At 40.2% G+C, this 16,055-nt stretch overlaps 1 protein-coding gene and 1 non-coding gene across 12 annotated transcripts in view; both read right to left on the reverse strand.

The window, feature by feature from the left end:
* Positions 1 to 16,055, reverse strand: part of LOC128738562 (serine/threonine-protein kinase mig-15) — a 123,831-nt gene that overhangs the window by 24,591 nt on the left and 83,185 nt on the right. For all 11 annotated transcript variants that reach the window (XM_053833796.1, XM_053833794.1, XM_053833791.1 and 8 more), the window contains 4 exons: positions 5,174 to 5,861; positions 965 to 1,076; positions 685 to 907; positions 382 to 618 (listed from right to left, as the gene is read on the reverse strand). In XM_053833796.1, coding sequence (XP_053689771.1) covers positions 382 to 618; positions 685 to 907; positions 965 to 1,076; positions 5,174 to 5,861 — 1,260 coding nt within the window. The remainder of the gene's footprint in view (positions 1 to 381; positions 619 to 684; positions 908 to 964; positions 1,077 to 5,173; positions 5,862 to 16,055) is intronic.
* On the reverse strand, positions 6,448 to 6,520 carry Trnav-aac (transfer RNA valine (anticodon AAC)). Its single transcript has one exon. It is a non-coding gene; the product is annotated as a tRNA-Val (tRNA).

Genomic DNA, 16,055 nt, shown 5'->3' on the forward strand with positions numbered 1-16,055 from the left:
AAATAGTAAGAAAGTTAAAGAAACGAACGCTATAATTGGACTAGACTAGACAGAAAACACATCAACAGTGTAAACATCAATCTTACTCTAGGTTGGTTGGTTAACGCGTCAAATGATTCGAACCGTCAACAGAACATGAGCTAAACAACGAATAGACGACGAACAAAACGCACTAACAGATATGAGAGATTGTGACAAACAGGTCAATAAAGTGCGGGTTTCAACCATAAGTAGTTTGTTTTCGCGGATTCCATTGATTATGATAAAAAGCATTAGAAGAACGGTAGCGCAATTTTGAACAGCTTGGGCCTAGATATGGTGGGAGGCTATAGCATAGCGGAGGTGTATAGTGCCAGGAGAGCGAGCAACGGCCCTACTTACCATTGGTTTAAAAATGTTTTGAGAGTTCCGTGGCGGTTGTTGGGGCGTTTGCTGCTGGGATGATGGCTGCTGTGGTTGTGAGGATGATCCGCTGCTCGACCGAGGTGTTGGAGGCAGCGGCCGGTTGGCATTGGCATTGGCCGGTGGATCAGGAACCACTATCAGACGCTGAGGTAGAGCTGGCCGTGAAGGAGGTCCCGGTTCCTCAACCGGTTGCTGTTTACTTCGGTCGTCTCGCTGAAATCGATTGTGCCATTGAGATTGCTTGCTTGCAGCCGAAAAGTACAGAAATCATTTGCTTACTTGCTGTGGCTTCTGGTTTCGGTTCGCATTTGGTGGCTGTTGTTGTTCAGCATTCTGCATCGTCCGACCTTCCTGGATTTGCTGGAAGTTCCGCCGTAGAGTGTCACCTCCAGGGGCTTGAATAATCGAGGACGGTTCCCCGGGCTGTACTTCCTCCTCCTCGTTCTCCGAGCCAGAGTACCGGTAGTCATCTCGTTCTTTTTCTTGCTTACGTTTCTTACACCTACAAAAAGATTTGGGTTTAAAAAAGTAGATCTTAAGATTGAGTTAAATAGCCTACCTATCGATATGGTCTTTCAGCTGTATTCGCACTTGTCTTTCTGTAGGTTGTTCCTTGATGAATGGGTGCTTCAACAACTGCTCCGTATAAGGTCGTTGGTGGTAGTCTTTAACTGCAAGTACAAAAAAAAATACTATAAATCCGATCGCCTCTGCTGGAACAATATCATGAGGAACGTCCTGTCCTGTTAGCAAAGTGAAAATGAAAACATTACCTAGCGTTTCTAAAATTAAAAAGTTTATGCCACTATGTTCTATCTCCAAACTCAAACTACCATCTTCAATAGATGCACTAGCTGTGCATCACCGCTGTTATAACATAGTTTTTCAGAAAGTTAGTCATTACACATGAGCAGCCCCCCCGGAAAGCGACTTGCTTTTTTACGGTCAGCAGAAGGCTGAGAGGCTGTCGCTTAAGATCCTCTCTTTCAGCAGAACCGGAAACTTTGTCGTTGCTGCTGTAATCTAAGTGCCTCAGGCAGGCATGCTTTTTGTACCTGGCAATAAAATGTAGGTTAATGGGAAAAATGTGTTTTGCTTTCATCAATACAACTACAATCGCAAAACTTTCTTTAACAGAAGATACAAGCTGAGGGATAACTTTTATCAAAAACAAAAAATGGTTCGCTGTTTCATCTGTCTGTGACGCAAGCAAAAAATCGGTTTGCGATTTGGTACTTGTCGAACCGAAAAATCAAACATTGCCATTTAATTTTAGATATGTAAGCAATGAGCATTATCGTTCAGAAATTCGATTCATTGGGGCTATAATGGGTACCAAAATTCCCAATGTGATCAAAATCGTTTCAATAAAGTACCAGTCAGGGGCATCAAATTGGTTTTATTCGGTATCGTAGATAAGTTTGGCAATTAGAGAGCATGTGCCACTAGAACTTATGACGTATGTTCAAAAGATTCTCGGTATCGCCTTGCAGATCAGCAAATGCCTTCTGGCGTGTCTTGTGCAACGAACCCATTCCAGCGTTACGGGACACTATCCCTACTATACAAATCGGTTCCTGTTTCATCAAATTCCTAGCATTCTAGTGAGAGATAAAGTACTCTTTAAACAATTATTTTACAAGGTATTTGTCAAGAAATTGGTGAACCAGGAGGCGATTCACACGGTAATAATGGTCGCTAATTGTGTCCCGTAACGCTGGAATGTGTCAACGTGCAATTTAGAAATCGATAGTAGAAGTTTTCGCAAGTTTTCGTCTTTCAGAAAGAAATTTTTTAGAAACGAACGAAAAAACGGTAACATACATTTAAGCTACAATGTTTGAAGCATCATCTGGAGCACGATTTTTGCAGGATTTAAACTTAGAAAATAAAATCAGTTCTTGTTTCTCGTAGAGTAAAAAATGCGAGAATAGAAGTTGCATGCAACTTAGTGTTTTGATGTTACGCAAAATACCACAATTTGGTATCTCATGAGTGAAATTTTAATTCCTAAAGAACCAATTTTTCGATTCGATGTCATACTCACAAGTTTAAAGAGTTTTAAGACTATTGGACATATAGTTTCCATATTTAATTGGTAACATATAACATAACTTCCAATGCCGAAGCAATGACGATTGCCGCGTGCAAGTTTTTAGTGAGGTATATACAAAATAAAAGCGGTCCTAAATCACTACCTTGTAATAAACCGCTGACGAGAAACAGTAGCAGGATATCTGTCGCAAAGAAGAGAAGGTTTGGAAGATCCACGGCGGAAAGGCCCAGTTTTACCAAAGCGATGACACTACCAACGAACTGGTAGTGTCTACACAACACTGCAACGCTGTGTAGTGGGTAGAATTCAGGATCGCGTGGTGGATTGAGAGAGATTAACAAGAGAATTTATCTACTGAGGATAAAAAACCGTTTCGTCGATTACAGCATCATCAACGTACACTGTCCGCACGAAGGTTGAACCGATGATGAGAAGGAAGCTTCTAACGTGAGGCTGGAGGCAACGTCCGACAAGCTACTCGCCACCGGGCATCAAGATCTTCTTGATCTTCGTGTTGGAGATACGAACGCCCAGGTCGGATGGGAAGAAATATTCAGGAAGAAATATACCGGTGATGGGACCCCATATACAAACTTGTCTAAACTTCGTAGCTTCCTGAGGCCTGGAGATCTGAAGTACCTTTTTCCTATGCGAAGATGTCCATCTGACCAACGTACAATAAAGCAGATTGATCACGTTCTCATAGAAGGCCGGTTCTTCTCTAACAACGCGTCAAAACAAAACATCAAAACTGTCATCCGTATATCAGACGCGTCAAAGCCGTCTTCCGCGGCTGAACATCACACAGCTCGAAGACCCGCAATCCGTTGAGAACTGCACGCAAATAATAAATTCTTTCAGAGAGCTAGGTGTTTCAAACCTCGAAGACGGTTGAAGCAGAATACGCTTGATCATTGAATAGGCCGCTACCGCTACGGAGAGGCACTAATAGGTGAAAACAAAATGATTGGTTTGATGAAGAACACCAATAAGTGGTGGAGTGACAAAAATTGGAAAAAATATCTGAATGGCTTATAAAAACCATCTGAATATTGCCACAAAGGAGAGTTTGGCAAAATACCGACGAGTAAGAGCCAGTCGATCAAGATCCTGAGGATAAAAAGCGCTAAACGGAGAACAGAGATTGTCAAGAATTAGAACAGCTATAGTATTTCGAGTTAATGACGCACGCACAAGTTTTACGAGAAGATGAACCAAACTTGTAAGGGCTACACACCGAAACCTGACATGTGTAGGGACGAGAGAGGAAAACTGATCACAGACGAGTGGTTGACGGTGGTCGCAGTTTTTCGATGAACATCTCAATGGCGCAGTTGCAAAAGGAGGCGGAACGGAAGTTAACTTAAGAGCAGGCTTCTGCCGTGCTCTGAAAAAAATCTCAACTCTCGGCGTTTTACTGGCAAAGCGCAGAAGACGAATCGATTTGCTCTCTCTCAGTCGTATGGCACTTTCTCCGACAATCGACGAGTTGTTTTGATTTTGTAGTGCTTTGTTCTGCCCCCGGATGAGCGTCAGTTTTGTTTCATCTTTCTTTTTCTGCCAGAGCATAACCGAATGCATGCTCTCAAGGTCACGGAGCTAATCGTTTCAGTTCATTTAATTGCCTACGCGATATTCTCTTTGGGATCCGAAGCCAATAGTCTCTTACTTCCAGTGTGCAAAGAAAAGATTAACTCTGCTTGTAGTTGTGCTCCTTCTGCGCTAAGTGAGTGGTTGTAAAAACACAGTATTCAGGCATCATTCGGAGGAAGAGCAAACAGTTGAGCAGAAAACGAAAGCTCTTGATCGTTGTGAGGAGCAAATTGCTCTGTTCTGTATGCTTAAAATGAGCAAAATCAAGCCTGCCTAGAAATACCCATAGAAGAGAGTAATGTCCCAACACCTGGTTTCCAGAAAATCATACGAGAAATCGGACCGACAAAACCGCTGGTAAGGACCGTCTACCAGCAGACCTTTATAAACATGGCCGAGCAACGACGGCTACGGCTAAATCGAAAAAACTCCTGGGGCTGTGATAAGAAGGTATAATTACTATATTTATTTAGTGTTAATCTACAGACGAAATCGGTTTCGTTGGTTACACCAGGAACGGCTAACATGATAGCAAATTTAAACAAGAGAACGTAATATCTAACACCAAAATTTTCTTCTACACATTTTTCGTTCCTTAATCGGTTCAAATACACGACGATGTTCGAAGCCATCGAAATAACTCCAAAACGAAAGTTTGCTTTTTGATTGCACCGTTGCGTTGGTCATCTTTCGATTACCAGCCGCATAACAACAAATTCCCACACGTGAGTTACTGCGGCAAAATCGAACCGCCTGAAACCCGCCCGATAGCGAAATGCGATAAATAGTAGGGTAACGTGTCATAAACTTGTGCAAGTAATGCCCAACCAGACAGCGGGTGCGGGTTTCTTAGCCGGTTGGTTTACATTTTCTGCCGACAACCGGCCGCCGGCCGGCCGGTCAGCAGCCTTTACCTGGCAGTCGTTGACGTGTCTAGCAGCAATAAAATGTAATTTACACTTCAACAGGATACTTTAATGTATTTTCCTTTTTTGATCAGATTATCGTCCACGAGTCGTAAACTTTGCAAAAGTGATTAACGGTTACTTTTAATGATTGGTTTTTTAAAACAAGGAAGTCGACCAGAATATGACGCAGAAGCAAGGATGCTAAACTTACCAAGCACTGTGTCGATGAAGCCGTGAAACTTTTTGGACCACTTTTTCGACTTCAGCCGAGGTGGCGGGTTTCGAGGAATAAGAAACAGGGCACGCATCGGATGCAGATCGCACAACGGAGGTTGCGACTCTGCCATTTCCAATGCGGTTATTCCTAGCGACCACAGGTCGGACCGATTGTCATAGGTAGCATCCCGGTTCTCGTCACAGGCAATGACTTCCGGTGCCATCCAGTAGGGCGTTCCGATGAACGTGTTTCGTCGACCGATGGTTTTGTCCAACTGTGCTGATACACCGAAATCCACCAGCTTGACCTCGGCATTGTCTGTCAGCAGCACATTCTGACCCTTGATGTCTCGATGTATCACTTTGTTCGTGTGCAAATAGCTCAACCCCCGCAGGATTTCCCGACAGATGTAGGCGATCCATTCTTCCTTCAAGCTTTGGCCTTTGGTCGATTTGACCAGATCGGTGACGGAACCGGCTCCACAATACTCCATCACCAGCCACAGCTGGTCGTCCTTGCCGGCTGACGTTTTCTTAATAAATGCACCATAGTACGTGGCAATGTTTCGGTGGTTGGAGTACTTTTTGAGCACATTGATCTCCAGTTTGATTTCCTCCTCCTCCTCCTCGGTGACATCCATCACCTTAATGGCAGCGAGTTGTCCAGTCTTTGTGTGGCGACCCTGTAAAATTGAAAGAACGATAGAAAATGAACACAAATTAGTTGACGGTTAGCAATGAACCTTACACATCAATCATCTAATACAGTGTATAATAATAGAATAGACACCCCCAATTGGAACTGGGAAAGTGTGCAAACGGTTCATAGATTCATAAATTAGAATGTGGTGCACCAGATACCACCCACTGTGGTAGGGCTACGAAAGAGAGACAATCGAAAGCATAAATTAGAAAACTTCCTTTCGCTTCAAGTTAGAGCAACGAAGCATGGTTTTCATGCTGCATTTGGCTAGAAAGAAATACCAACGATTATGTGGTCTGGGTGTCTGTAATATTTTTCAACTGAGTTTTCCAAGCTCGGCCCAGCAACGCTATAGAACACGGTCTAGACGAACAAATTGCAAGAATGTAGCTTCTTTCCACATAGTCCACGTCAAACTTTACCTTTGAAGTCGTTTGAATGATAATTTAACAAGCAAAACTTTCAGGAAAATCGGGCCGATAAGCTTAGAGAAAAATATCATACTTCCTGACAGGATGAAAATATTCCGGAAAAATTTAAAAGTGAATTAGAATTGTCAAAAGATATGTTTCCGCCCGGGATCGAACCGGGGGCCTTCCGCGTGTTAGGCGGATGTGATAACCACTACACCACGGAAACCTCGCTCCTTCATTGCAATCCGAGTTCGTTCGTGTATAAAGACGAGTCTTGCTGTATTTATTTCGGCTACCATTTGGGAGGGTTTCATGTTGTACGAATGATGTTTTCCTCCTATCGTTCCGCCAACATTCACACTTTGCAAACTTTTTCAATTGCGAGAAAAGTGCCAATTCTAACCCCATCTAAATTAATGAAATTTCTCCCAACATTAGGGAGCAAACAGTACCATCAGCATATCATGATAGTCGACAATTGAGCGAACGCCACAGCGTAGAGCAAGGGAACATTTCGTGCTGCATGAATGCGCTCTGATTTAAAATTTAATTTGCGCTTATCACAAAAACCAATAGTTTCCACAACTCATATTCCGACTTTTCCATTTATTTTTCTCCCACAAAGTTAATGCCCCATTATTTACCTATTGTCTCTTAGCTACTTTTTCATCCATTATCTGTGGTTAGCGTTTCCACGGGTGCACTTTTCTGTCCGCAGTAAAGTAAAGGCAACGTAAAGTTGGCTCGTATCTTAATTGAAAGATAGCAAGCTGACAGACCTGCCGTTGTTACCGAAAGAGGGTGGGTCTTACAGAAGAGAAAAGTGAAACTGTTTTATTACTATTTAGTCAATGAAATAATCGCAAACTAATAATAGCCTTTGCGGGCCGAAGGGTAGATCAAGAGGCCCTCGCTTGGCGTTTGATCTGCCGTGCTGTGATGTTGATGATGATGGGTGTGTTGAAAATTGGTGGGCTATCATGAACGGGCATCTCTTTCTTTTGATTTGTAGGAAAGGTAATACGCGAGTAGATTTTATTACGTTTTTACCCAGTCTTCGTATTATACACTTTAATTTCTCTGCTGGTATATTTTATAAATCAAATAACGAATGAGTAACTTTTTTGCTGTATGCAAACTGTTAATTCAATTTACAATTTACTAGATTGAAAATGTTATGAAAGGTACATCATTAGAATTCAAGAGAATTAGAATACAAGAGAAACAGCTCAAATATATCTCAGCATCAGTTCAGGCAGGGTCATCGCCAAATCTAATCCCAACAACAAGCATTACCCATCCATCTGGTCATACTAACTATCTATAGCTATGGGCCGAGGTGAAACTACCGGCGGACCAGAATTGTGAGAATTCTAGTTACCCAAGTGCATCATCTGTTCCTAAATTTCAAAGCGACGTACGATTCGATTGAGCGGAATATAGCTCAGCAGTTTTTTATGAAGAGCTCGATGAATTTGTTTTCCCAGCTACAAAAGTTCTATAGACAATCAGGTGGAGCATGATGTAATAAGATGAAAATAACTTCTTCACACTCGGATATCCTCATACATTTTGCATTTCTATATTCTATTTGACTCACACTGATTCAAAAATTCGTGTCATCTCAGTTTTTCTGCCAACCAAATAACCAAAATTCAATTCACAACTCTTTAACGGAATGTATATTTGCCCTGAAAAGGATCGCTTTATTTTTTTGCTGCTCGTCAGTTAAAATGTCTCCTTCCAACGATTGCGTTCATTTGCATCTTCAATTTTTGCGTCATTATCACTAGCGACGACAGCAAGAAGAAGCAACGTTGGTGACCGAGCGGCCGCTGTTGGAGATCAGATGTTGCTGCGAAAATGAAATGCCGTCGTCTCTCGGCTACCGGTGGCGATCCGAATCGCATCACTACGAAGGAAAGTGATGGATTTACCCTTCCTTCAAAGCTTGCTCAACTTTACCCACTCGTTCCTCATTGCCAGTACTATCCTATATTATAGCTGGCCCTGACGAGGACTCATTGCGTTCTGCTGATCAGTACATTTAACCTATAAGTGATTTTTGCACTGTCAAAAGGTTTTATCGTGGTAAAATATAATTCAGCATGATGGAAGGGTAATAAGAGGCCTCCTTTTTGTCCAAGCTGGGGGACCCATGGATCGAACCGAGCTGTAATCGGACCCACCGCAAACCCGAATCCGGTTGTAATGCTCTTATTACAACTCGGTTCGATCCATGTATCCCCCAGCTTGGACAAAACGAAGTTGTACACAACTTCTTAAGCGTTGCTTCAATGACGCTCCCTTATCTAATTTGCCGCTTTTTCCCCTTTATGCCGTGTTACCATTCCATTCGGAACACTATTAATAAATCTGTTTCGTTACTTTCTTCTACTGTTCCTTTCGTCGATTGTGAAAAAGTACTGCTACAAAAAATTAATTATATGCCTGACCTCATCCAAGGTCAAGACGAGGTTGGTCAAAATCTATTTTTTTTTTATTTCCATAATCTACCAAAAAAAAGGACAAAACCGTTAGAAACTTTTTAATCGCTTTTTGATCATTACATTGTTTGAACTTCCATTTACAATTTTTTTTGCCTCTGATCAAAAGATGGGGTGAAAAAACCAGTCCATTTTTTTGTCTTCCTGGTTTATTTTTAATAATAATTATCATATAGATGAATCGTCTACCTCAAACCTCCGTAGTGGTAAGAGGTGGGCCCATCATCATCATCATCATCATCATCTTTTTACATCCAAAATTTTAATTAACGTCCTCTCTTTTTGCATTCAAAATTTGAATTGACGTCCTCTCTTTTTACGCCCAAAATTTGTATTGCCGTCCTCTGTTTTTACGTTCAAAATTTGACCTACCGTCCTCATGTTTTACGTTCGAAAGCTGAATTAACGTCCTCTCTTTTTACATTTAAAATTTGAATTAAGGTTCTCTCGTTTCACGTCCGAAAGTTGAATTAACGTCCTCTCGTTTCACGTCCGAAAGTTGATTTACAGTTCTCTCGTATTATGCCTGAAATTTGAATTAACGTCCAATATTGTATTAACGTTCTCACTTTTTGCGTCCAAAATTTAGATTAACGTTTTAGTTAAGTTCAAAATTTGCCTTAACATCCTCTCGTTTTACGTCCAAAAGTTATATTAACGTCCTCTCTTTTTACATCTAAAATTTCCTAACGACCGTCGAGTGTATTAAGATAGCTTTGCTTACGTATTTGAGCAAGTTCGCTCGAAATTAGGTTATTCTCCACATAATATCTGTTTTGTTTCCTTATTTTTTCTGCAAGCTCTGAGTTTGATTCATATATTTAAATTTGTTTAAATTTTATATTGATAATACACTGAAGTCGCTTTTCACGCAGTTTGTTTTTTACGCGACTATTTTTACGCAAATTTCGGAATTTACGCGTTTTTTTACGCGATTTTCGGATTTTACGCGGATGTGTTCAATTAGTCTATTTTTTCACAAAACGTTGAAATTCACAGTTTTTTTATGCGAATTTTTGTTTTTTTTACGCGGATTTTGGAATGAACGCGGTTTTTTTTACGCGAATTTCGGAATTCTCGCGGTTTTTTTACGTGAATTTCGGAATTTACGCGGTTTTTTTCGCGATTTTGATTTACGCGGAACGTATCCTTCGCGTAAAAATGGTTGATATTAAATTTTTTATAATTATAAAAAAAAAGGAAAGTGAGTATATTTGTTTGTAGTTTCCGCTATAACTCCAGAACTCCTTGTCTTTCCACCACCAAATTAGGCACACATCCTTTTTGACATAAAGGAATTAGCACCGGGGGCACTGCTAGATAGAGTAAGTAGGAATGTTACACTATCCCCGTAACTGTCCTGTACTCTAAGAGCCGGCTGCAAAGTCTGTCGATAAAGAAGGGTCAAGTCTTGGAAAAGACGTTTAAGCCCAAGACTTTGCTTTTGAATTAGCACTGGTGGGTTGACAAAGGGGCCCAACCAATGTTGCAAATCGAGCGAGAAGCCAATGATGTGAATATGAGAAGCATAGCATCCAACGCTTACGCCACTGACGCAAGCGTACGACAAACAGCTGTTGTTGCTGTGTGCAGACATTCTGCTACTTACACACTCGCTAGCGCGCGAGCTATCACGAGTAGTCAGCATCAGCAGCTTGCGCTGCAATGACGAACGACTGCGACGACCGTAGCGGTTAGCTAAATACACACTCGCAAAAGCTCGTCGCAGTGCTTGAACAAATCAGTGCGAGAATGCGAAAGGGATGCATATGCTGGCGTGCTCGTTAGAGCGAGTACGCGTGTGTGAAAAAAATCTGAGGGGTTGTGCACAAGACACGACCGCATAGGTGACGTAGGACTACGTACGTCTCTTTGTATCGATAGTAGGATGTATCCATGTATGTAATAATACGATTCTTCATGTATACAACCTACATACACAACGTTTATCAAAGTAGTAACATTGTATAATCCTTAACCGATTTTGGAGTTATATCCATGAATTGATTGAATCTATTTTATTAAAATGAATCGATGTCACACTAAACCAAATAGTAAATACATTTTCATAATCTGTTTCTACGTTAAATAGTGCTTTTCATCTGCTAATCGGTTGATGGCACGCGCGAGTTTTCAAAAAGCTGAAAAATTTGCGCAAAACTTTTCTGCAGTTTACAAAAGAACACTGATAATAAAACATTTACAAGCTGCAGACGTTTTGGAAGTGGCAGAAAATGTCGCCCGTGATCAGTAAACTAATTCCCGTCATTTGTTGGTCATCTGCAACGGCGAAAAGTTCAACTTTTCCCTCGTTGCCTGTGTTATTATGGTATTAACTGGGTAAGAAAATATAATAAACTCTTCAATCGTTGTGTGATCCTTAAAAAGATCGATTGTTTGATTATAATAACTCTAGCTTGCAATAAACTTGCACTAACGCACCTAACGTAATTCTCTTTTTGGTAAACTGGAGTACCGATAACCGCTAACCAGACACGGCTTGTTGCAACGGACCAGCGAGAAAGCCTCAGCAGTTATGCGATCGACGAAGCCGTTCGTGTATGGTCATGAGTCACGATGAAATACCAGTCCAGGCCAGGTGGCCAACTGCATGTGACATGGCATAATTCTGGTCGTTTTGTTGTCGCGAACAGCATATTTCCTTTGACCAAACTCGTGACTTTAGTCATGACCTTGAAATGCGGTCAGGCATATATTAATATTCTTTTTTGAAACGATGATTCTACATTTGATGAAGGGACGGTAAGGGAAAGTAATGAAGGATTTTTTTTTCCGGGAATGAAGGGGAAGGGTGGAAAGGAAGGGGCGCCCTGCCAGGTGTTGTGGGTTCAAATCCGGTTATAATCTCTGATTACAGCTTGGTTCGAGTCACAACGACAACTTGTTAAGCATAGCTACCTATTACCCCCCCCCCCTTCCTTTCCACCCTTCCCCTTCATTCCTGAAAAAAAATCCTTCATTACTTTCCCTTACCGTCCCTTCATCAATTGTAGAATCATCGTTTCAAAAAAGAATATTAGCATATTTCCTGCCAATTCCAGAACTTCAGCAGCCAGATATTTCATTACGGCAGCGAGACGAGTGCTCCAGCTCTAACACGCTCAGCATAATTTCCTTTCCTCAGCAGCCGATGAACACGACCGAAGGGACCGTTTGAGCAATCGTTTCAAACGCTGTGGAAACAGTCCCATATGTTTCCCGTATTAAAAAAAGGAGAAGAGCGAGATGTAAGGAACTACAGAGGCATTACCAGTCTTTCTGCTGGATCAAAGCTCTTTGAAATCATCGTAACTGGTATAATTCTGAACAGCACCAAAAACTATATATCATTTGACCAGCATTGTTTTATGCCAGGTCGTTCTGTGGCGATGAACTTGGTGGGTTTCACTAGTACCTGCATCTCACAGATAGAAGCTGGAACTCAAATTGACGCTGTGTACACAGATATTAAGGCTGCTTTCGACACAGTAGATCATCGAATACCCTTGCATGAGCAATCTAAATTCGGTGTATCTGATAGATTGGCTTCATAGTTGAGCTCATATTTAACAAACCGTATTTTAGGGTAACGACCCCAGAATTCGCCCCTTTTATCAGGTTTTTATGCTGTAAAATGAATAAATCGCCATATTATTATAAAATCAGCCCTGAACTCAGACAAGTAGGACTATATATTAATATTCTATCTATTTTGGCTATTAGGAATCGCGAAAATTGAAATTTGATAGCAAAAAAGCCAATTTTGTGCAGGAACCTCTAGTACCACATTTCGCCCATAGCGATCCAAAATTCGTCCCCCATGTGACCCAGATTTCGCCCACTTGTTATTTGTTGCAAATTTCCCAAATAACCTCAATTATTTTGTTAGAATTGTTGTTACTATTATTTAACTTTAAGATTATGTCTATCCAGTGCTTAATATGGCAATCAATTTGTATCAGGAATTCGTTAAATGTTAATCTAAATTGAAATAAACTGATCATCATCACCTCCTGATACCTGATTCAGTAAAACTAAAAAACACAGAGAAGGTGGGGTTTTACTAAATGTTTATTTTCATTGCAGTAAAATAAGGCTTTTGACACTCGTCAAAGATATTTAAAATGAATAGTGCTTTTTCTGGTCCTTTGTTGATTACTTATATCATTGTTTAGTAATTTTTTGGGAAAGAGTAAATGTTTACTGTGAACAATAAAAAATTAGTCGAACTGGAAAATCTTGATATTCGGCTATATATATTGACTAATCGAAGGTGAGACCAGGGCCAGGAGCCCTATCTTGGCTCCTAATACATTATATGCATATCTTGCTGCTTATAAATATAGTACATCACAATACATTTAATGTATTGTAGTTCTAAACGAAAAATTATGCATATAAAACAGTTAAAATCAAAATTGGGCCCCCGGGCCCCCCCCTTCTGGCTACGTGGCTGTCCACAACCTAACCTCTTCCCCAAGAAATAACTAAGCTTAACTGCTTAATATAGTCAATAAAAAGATGAAGAAAAAAAATTGTTTAGTAAATCACTGTCTGTATGGGTATGTCGGTTTACAGTATTAAATATTCCTGGTAACTGGTAAGCATACCCATCTTACCTACTCAACTAGGATATTTTTTGACATAACTTGGAATTCTTAACTAGCATTTTTGGTTAGACCGGGTTTGTAATGCTAAGCTATTAGAATTTTCATGATATTATCGAAATATTCTATTTTATCAACACGATTATTTCTTTGTTGTCTGCATTGCACATTAAATACTTTTCAAAGTTTTATTCATGACAGATTTATTCTCATGACAAGAAAAATTGTGATTTTTGAGAATATTATGCGCGTCTTATTAATTCGTGCGGTTTTAATCTTATTATCAATTTCGATGTCGATTATTGCTAATTCAACAGTTCGTTTGGTAGAAACCCCATTAGCCCATGTTTAGCAGGTAATTCTTTTGTTAGACGAATTCGAATGAAGATATGATGTGCTTTCTGCATCAAAATATTATTTATTCTTTACTTTTTACTCACCATTTTGATAAACATAAATCAGCGAACAAACTAATCGATTGTGACTTGCATTTGCTTATGTGTGGCATATTTGCATATATTTGATAGATGAGGGCGAAAACTGGTTCACGCAGTAAGTTCGGCTAAGTATATACAGATTCGACCCGGGCGAATTTTGGAACTCATATGATTTACAATACCCAGTTTTCGCCCAGTGCATTTATGTTCTATTTTCAGCAGAATTGCGATAAAATATCAAAATAAAAGCACAATTATGAAATTTGAAACAGATATAACCAAAATGATGCGAAAAAAGTGCAAAGAGATACGATTTTCCATTACTTTTCCTCAATTTTATTTTTCGTGCTCGTTCTTGAAAATGGAAAAATCGCGTCTTAAATACATTACCTATTTTTCAAACCACATTAAATCATTAAAAAACATAAAACAACACAACGAATTCTATTCAAATAACTGAAAACTGAGTTAAAATGAATATAAATTAAACTAACAACTTATATTTCAACTATATATTGAGTTAAATCACGGGAATACCAATGGGAGGGCGAATTCTGGGGAGGGGGCGAATTGTGGGGTTCTTACCCTACGTGTCAAGCTGGATTCCACAGTTTCACGAGCATTTAGTAATACTTCTGGGGTTCCGCAAGGCAGTAACCTGGGGCCTTTGCTGTTCGCCTTATACTTTAACGACATTGCCATTCTGCTTGGTTCCGGATGCACACTGGTATATGCTGACAGTCTAAAGATCTACCTCGTTGGGAAATCTATCGCTGATTGCTACCGATTGCAAGCGCTGTTGGACACCTTTGCTGATTGGTGTAATAGAAACAAGCTCACAATAAGCATTGCCAAATGTGTGGTTATACCATTCCACCGATTTGATTACCGGATAAACGAAGGTATTCTCGGATGCGTTGATCAGATCAGCGATCTTGGAGTTCTGTTGGATAACAAGCTCATGGTCAACCAACATTATACTGCTGCCATCTCAAGAGCTTCGCAACAACTTGGGTTCATTACAAAATTTCCCGAGACTTCACAGATCTCCATTGCTTGAAGGTATTGTACTGCGCGTTGGTACGGCCAACACTTGAGAATGCCTGTGTCATCTGGAATCCTCATAACCTGTGCTGGAAAGCCAGAATAGAACGTGTTCAACGAAGATTTGTTCGTATCGCCCTGAGACATCTGCCCTGGCGTCTACCTCACAATCTTCCCCGCTACGTAGACCGATGCCAGCTTTTGTCGAAGGATTCAACAAGCAACTTTTGTGGCCAAGTTGCCTAATAATGAAATATATGCACCGGCTCTGCTGTCCCGTATTGATTTTCGTGCTTCACGTAGACAGCTTCGCTCATCGAATTTACTGACAACCAGATTCCATCGGACTATGCACGGGTTTTATGAACCACTGACGTCATGCATCCGCACCTTCACGCTGGTCGCAGAATTATTTGACTTTGGAGACGTTTCTTCACGCGCCTTTAGTAGAAGTCTGACAAGGTCTAGGATGCTGGAATAGTTTTGTTCTAGATTTAAGTTTCATATTCATGTAGATAATACAAAAATTGTCAGATGAATCGACCAAAATACAAATACATTAGAAATACAAATTTACGTTACAATAACAGATCTGCATGTCGCTAACAGACAAAGCGGACTCGAATAGGATCGCTAATATAAATATAAAATAAAATGTACGTTGAAAATAGAGATAAAAATTATTCGTTTCTCAAAACTCTACCGGAAGGGCAAGGTGTGAATTTCAGGAATGAATGAATGGTCCAACATTTACAACTTGTAGCTAAGATTGCGAAACTTCTTGCTTCTACCGATGAATGTAAAACAACAAGGACGATACGTGACTATTCATATAGCAATCGATGTGGGTTTTATTAAACACCGATTGCCATTGTAGTGACCAATATTGGAATGCAATTAAACTCTAATTATTGCTTGGGCATCGAAGTTTAAAAGGTAGTCACGTTTATTTTATATCATACTATTTATATACATCATTCTAATGCAGTTAAATCTTTTATTGTTTGGAATTATCGTAGCAAACTTGAGAAGTGGATATACCACGAAGAAAATGTTTGCAGTAATGTTGCGTTCCTTTTATAAATTTGTACTTGAAATGAAAATACATAGATGAAGAAGGTACAGGTATACCTCGATAGTACGTACACCATTGCTTCGTTTAGCGT

Source organism: Sabethes cyaneus, chromosome 2, assembly GCF_943734655.1.
Source record: "Sabethes cyaneus chromosome 2, idSabCyanKW18_F2, whole genome shotgun sequence".
In the NCBI taxonomy this organism is placed as follows: domain Eukaryota; kingdom Metazoa; phylum Arthropoda; class Insecta; order Diptera; family Culicidae; genus Sabethes; species Sabethes cyaneus.